This window comes from Cyprinodon variegatus, unplaced genomic scaffold (genome assembly GCF_000732505.1).
Source record: "Cyprinodon variegatus isolate N-32 unplaced genomic scaffold, C_variegatus-1.0 Scaffold182, whole genome shotgun sequence".
Taxonomy (NCBI): domain Eukaryota; kingdom Metazoa; phylum Chordata; class Actinopteri; order Cyprinodontiformes; family Cyprinodontidae; genus Cyprinodon; species Cyprinodon variegatus.
Genome location: NW_015150635.1, coordinates 853,842 through 858,807, shown reverse-complemented (window position 1 = coordinate 858,807; position 4,966 = coordinate 853,842). Strand labels below are relative to the sequence as shown.

The window sequence follows — 4,966 nt, the reverse complement described above, 5'->3', positions numbered from 1 at the left end:
CAGATGTACTCTATGTGTAATCCATACTGCAGTGGAATATTTCTTTCAAATGGCTCATGACCACACACTCATTTCCATCATGTCAATTATTTTTCTATAAGCTCCCTTTTTTACACTATTCTACAGAAATTATTGGTTGTAAAGTATAAATTATTCTGGACATTAAAACAAATACTAACTTAAAATATGTCACTCTGTTCTTTACTGTATTTTTTATTTTCTTCTATCAATTTATAAGTTTTCATTTATCTCCTAATTAATTGAGATGTAGCTAAATGATATTACCGGTAAGTACCTTAGAAATGATAGCGTTTACTATTTACCGTTACAGAAATCAAAGTTTCACACAAACTAACTTTATTGAACAACACAAGATGATCCAACAATTAAAAAAAAAGAATGGCGGTTATAATTCATCATGTGACACATGGAGGTGTCTACCATAGTCTGTCACTTCACTGTTCATGAAGGTTTCCTGGTTTTTTAAAACTTCAGATGCTGAAATTTGCCCATCTCCATCCTGGTCCATTTCCTTGATGAGGTGAAGAGCCTGTTAAAGACGAGGGCAAATAAAATCGAAATATTACAGCCTTTATGTTGTATTGAGATATTTCTCTTACAGAATTATAACTTCAAGATTGGAACCTAATTATTAGGTGGGGGTGTAATGTTTACTTGACTGGAGATTTGGTTGGATTTTCTAACCATTGAATAAAGTAATAAAAGCAGGTATGGGAAACCGTACCACTGCCACATACAGCAGCTGAGTTACTAAAAGTCCTCTCACTTTATTGTTTCTTTTGGTTTTGCACTACAGAACGTTGCATTGGGCAATTATTTCCACACATCAACATCTTTCAGCTGTTCAGATATAAAATATTGCTATATTTGTTTGCTACACGTGCACACCGAACTGATAAAGCGGTGGTAGATATTTTTGGTATTACGGTAATACATATTCTATAACACCCCAAGAATTATGATTGTAGAAGCAATAAAAGAAAGCTGCTAATTGATGCCATTTTAGGAAACATGAGTGTACTAATGAAACTTTTAGGAATAATTTGGGGTTTTCTTAAGCAGCAACAGCAATACCATATCCCTATTTCCAATGAGAACACTTGGTGGCGGGAGTATTATGGTATTAGACTGTTTTGGATCCTCAGAACTGCTTTAGCAATCGCAGATTAAAGGATCTCAACAAAAAGCACTATTACAGGCACGTCTCCTTGTGATCACTTGACGTGTTTGCTTTGATTGTTTCTGTATTTGTGGCTGAAAATAAAGATCAATCTCAGTAGTGTGTGTTGAAAACCCGCTAACACGGCATGTTTTTATTTCAGCTAATTTTGATGGAGCCATCGAAGCTTACTTCCTCTCTTGCTGAACCGTAGCTATTAGGAGCGACCCAGCGCAGCTGCTCCTCTCGATCCAGTTTGCCGTCCCCGTTTTGGTCATACAGCTCTTTAAACCGCACTGTTTCTTCAATCTCCCACTGTGATGGAGGCTCTCCTTATTTAGAAAAAAAAAATAAAAAGTTTTCAACAACTAAAAACAGAAAAGGAATTGGGAAAAAGAAAACACTGCCCTACCTTCATTACGCACGTTGCCAATAAATTCACTAAGACTGATGAATCCATCTTTATCCGTATCATATTCATTCAATACATCTTCAATGGCAAAGTCCTGGCAGAAACAAAGCGAGTCAAAAGTAGAGACTCTCCTGTATCGGAAAGTGGCTCATCATCACATCGGATTTAGCAGGAATCAGAAGTAAAATAAACTTACGGCCATGTAATCCACTTCAGATGGATGGGTGAAGGCAAGAAACTCTGTCACGTTTAGACCGGGCGTACCATCCACATCGGCAAAATCAAAGCGCCTCTTCTCCTTTAAGAGAAGCTAAAAGTGATATAAGAATATTTTTTAGTAAAACAAATTTACAGAAGAATATGGAATAAACTGTGAGACATTATTTTGTAGTAAGAATATGCCTATATCCCTTGAACTGTTTTATCATATCACAACAAACTTAAGATTCTATTGAGATGTTGTGATTGATTGAAACAAATTTATACATAATTATAAAGGCTGGGTTTATATATTGTTCAAGCAAGTGCAGCAGAAAATAATATTGAACCTCAAATCATTATCACAACAGATTTTTATGCAATACAATCATCATAAAGGACTATTTGGACCCTTATTTGCTACGGTATTTTTCAGGTGGCTGACACTCACACTGCATAATAATATTTTTTTAATTATAATATAATTTATTTTTAACATCATAATTCAGGTTTAATCTGGGTTGGTTCTTTACATGGAATTTCAATGCAATATGGTGTTTGGTTGTAACATGATAAAAAAATTATAATAATACATTTTATTAGAATTCACTTTAAATTTATGAGAAATCTCAAAGTGCTACAGGTAAAATCATCATAGAAAGTTAAAAGCAAAAATTTAAAAACTAAACATTATGGTAAAATACATCTGAATAAATAAGTCGGTGGCGTAATTGTAAAAGACATGACCAAATTTGAAACATTTAAGGGTATGAATACTTGTTGCAACACACGGTTTAATGTTTGCTTACTTGTCTCAGAGACTCATGCTCGGGATTCTCCAGTACGGTGTCATCATCAAAGGTAATGAGCTGATCATGAGCAACAGAGCTGTACTCTTCCCATGTTACAACACCATCTTTGTTCAAATCAAACTCTGCGAACCGCTCCTCTGCGTCTTCCAGAGCATATTTTCTATAGACATGCTGAATCCACAGAGTGATCTCCTCTGAGAATAAAACACACAATAAAACCAAACAGAAAATATATTCCCATTTGTTTATTTGTACATTTCTGACCTAACATAATGTTACCTGCACTTAGAAGATTGTCCCCATTTGTATCAATCAGCTTTAAAATTTCCATTAACTTCTTTTTCTGCTCTTCTGAGCTGAGTTTCTTTAATTCCTTGGTGTTCTAAAAAATAAAACAAGACTTAAAATTTGCAGTGGATAATTTGGAGGACAAAAATACAACATGACCAAAATACTGAATAACCTGATCTCCTAACAGAACAGCCATGTCATGGTCAGGGTTATGCTGCTGGCTGACGTAATGATCTTCATTAATATAATGATCGTGTGAGCCTAATTGCACAACTTCAAACTGAAGCATCAGCAGGAAGAGCAACAAAGGCCTTTCCATCTGTTGAGAAAAGGAGTAAATATCATGAACAGAAATATTCAGTGCAATTCTGCTATCTGGTGGGCTGCTAGTGGAAGTTCATACAAAGACAAAAAAACAAACAAAAACACAGCATGCAAAATCCACACACATCTGCCTCAGTTAAAATTAAAAGCATAGAGTTGAGAATTAAACTAGCCTAGCATAGAGATTTTTATCCGGGTCACTTTGCTGAATAGCTATAAAACTGGGTAAAGGAGAGGAAGCATAGGAGCGAAAAGAAATTACAAACTGTGTTAGCTTACACCCGAGTCAAAATGAGCAATTAACATATATAATGCGATTTAAAACCCAAATGCAGTTGTTATTAGCTGCACAAAATATTACCGTGAAAAGTTGTTACAACAAATGCAGAGTCTAACAATGTTCGAAGTAACTAGGTGGTGGTGTTTCCGGTAATGAATTTCAAATTAAAAGGACCAGGGACATTAAAAGGGTTATGACAATGAAGGCATACATTATTAAGACTATAAAATTTATATGCACACATATGTATATATATATACAAATAGTGGTCAGAGGCCCTAGTGAGTAGTAACCTTGTGTAGGCTCAGTGGTTATACTTTTAGTTTGAAAGCAAGATCATGTCTCGCACTGCTTCCGGGTGTTTCCTTGCTACTTCATCTATGTTGTCAACACAACCGACAAACGGTGGATGTCCCGCCTGATCTCACTGGTTGCCATGGTAGAGGATTCAAAGTCACGCCCACAGAAAAAAATAGACCACCTTTGTTATAATATATACAGCATCTGATTGGCTGACGTGCGCGTCCTCACCAAGGTACTGGAATTCCATTGGATAATCTCAACGTCAGTCACAGAAATGAACCCAACGCACTTCCTGCTACTGCTTCATATAGGTTGCCCTGTGTCATGCATTTATCTGACATGATTTTCCATCACAATTGACCAGAAGACTACTTTGTAGTTGAACGTCAATTTTTCATAAACACTAAGACCCGACACTTGAGACGGGTCGATGTCTAAAGACAACCGCCACGATGGGAGGCGGCGTGGCGCTGGCCAGCACCGTCTCGGCCCGAGGGTTAGCCAAGGTGTTGACGGGAGGGAAAGGTCTGGGAGCAACAGCTCTGGTTCCTCGCATGGAGGAGGCAAAAGCAAAAGTGCATCTACGCTTTCTTCTAAGGTATGTGTAAAGCAGTAATTAAGTGCTCTTGAAAAAATATTCACGGTAACCATTGCTACACCAACCAAGCTAGGTTAGCCTGCATACCCGTAAAGGCATTACTTACCTTCAGTGGGTGTGTTGTCCTCAAATTTACAGTTTTTAAACACTTCTGCTGCCGAATACTTGCACTATTTACTGTAGGTGTGTTTACCAAAATAATGTCAGCTAGTGTTGCTTCTTCTACTGAAGTCTGTTTCTGTCACTAAATGCAGCATTCAATCAAGTTAATATAAACCAGAATGAATTCTGGAGGAATTCTGGAATTTCTGTACATTTCACAAATACTAATAATTTGGTAAAAAATGAAAAAGAATATTAAAAAAGAAACTGGAATAATCATCAACATTTTACCATTTTTTTTACCATACCGTTTCTTTTTTTTTTTTTTTTTACAACTCATTATAAACTTATCTATTACACATTTAGAGAGGGAAAATGTGTGTGTGTGTGTGTGTATATAACTATGTATATGTATATATATATATGTATAATGTATGTCTATATGTATGTGTGTATATATATATAT

General features: G+C 36.0%; 2 protein-coding genes across 3 annotated transcripts in view; one reads left to right on the top strand and one right to left on the bottom strand.

The window, feature by feature from the left end:
• Window positions 1-331: 331 nt before the first annotated feature.
• Window positions 332-3,642, bottom strand: rcn2 (reticulocalbin 2). Its single transcript, XM_015378918.1, has 8 exons — window positions 3,579-3,642; window positions 3,066-3,212; window positions 2,882-2,984; window positions 2,600-2,796; window positions 1,789-1,902; window positions 1,593-1,686; window positions 1,373-1,512; window positions 332-550 (listed from the first exon to the last, which is right to left on the bottom strand). The coding sequence occupies exons 2-8, from the start codon at window positions 3,210-3,212 to the stop codon at window positions 407-409; spliced, it is 939 nt and encodes a 312-aa protein (XP_015234404.1). The 5' UTR covers window positions 3,579-3,642; the 3' UTR covers window positions 332-406.
• A 442-nt stretch (window positions 3,643-4,084) lies between these two features.
• The window catches only part of scaper (S-phase cyclin A-associated protein in the ER), a 71,005-nt gene continuing 70,123 nt past the window's right edge, over window positions 4,085-4,966 (top strand). Inside the window, exon 1 of one of the 2 annotated variants that reach the window (XM_015378940.1) lies at window positions 4,085-4,398. In XM_015378940.1, the coding sequence (XP_015234426.1) occupies window positions 4,231-4,398 (168 nt within the window). In that variant the 5' untranslated portion in view covers window positions 4,085-4,230. The remainder of the gene's footprint in view (window positions 4,399-4,966) is intronic. The other variant, XM_015378943.1, reaches the window with a different exon arrangement.

Bases quoted from the DNA above. Each gene is read 5' to 3' on its own strand.
- rcn2 (XM_015378918.1), bottom strand. From the start codon at position 3,212: ATGGAAAGGCCTTTGTTGCTCTTCCTGCTGATGCTTCAGTTTGAAGTT. The intron at 2,985-3,065 runs GTTATTCAGTAT...TTTATTTTTTAG, and splicing joins CTGTTCTGTTAGGAGATCAG to AACACCAAGGAATTAAAGAA. The intron at 1,903-2,599 runs GTAAGCAAACAT...TATCACTTTTAG, and splicing joins AGCATGAGTCTCTGAGACAA to CTTCTCTTAAAGGAGAAGAG.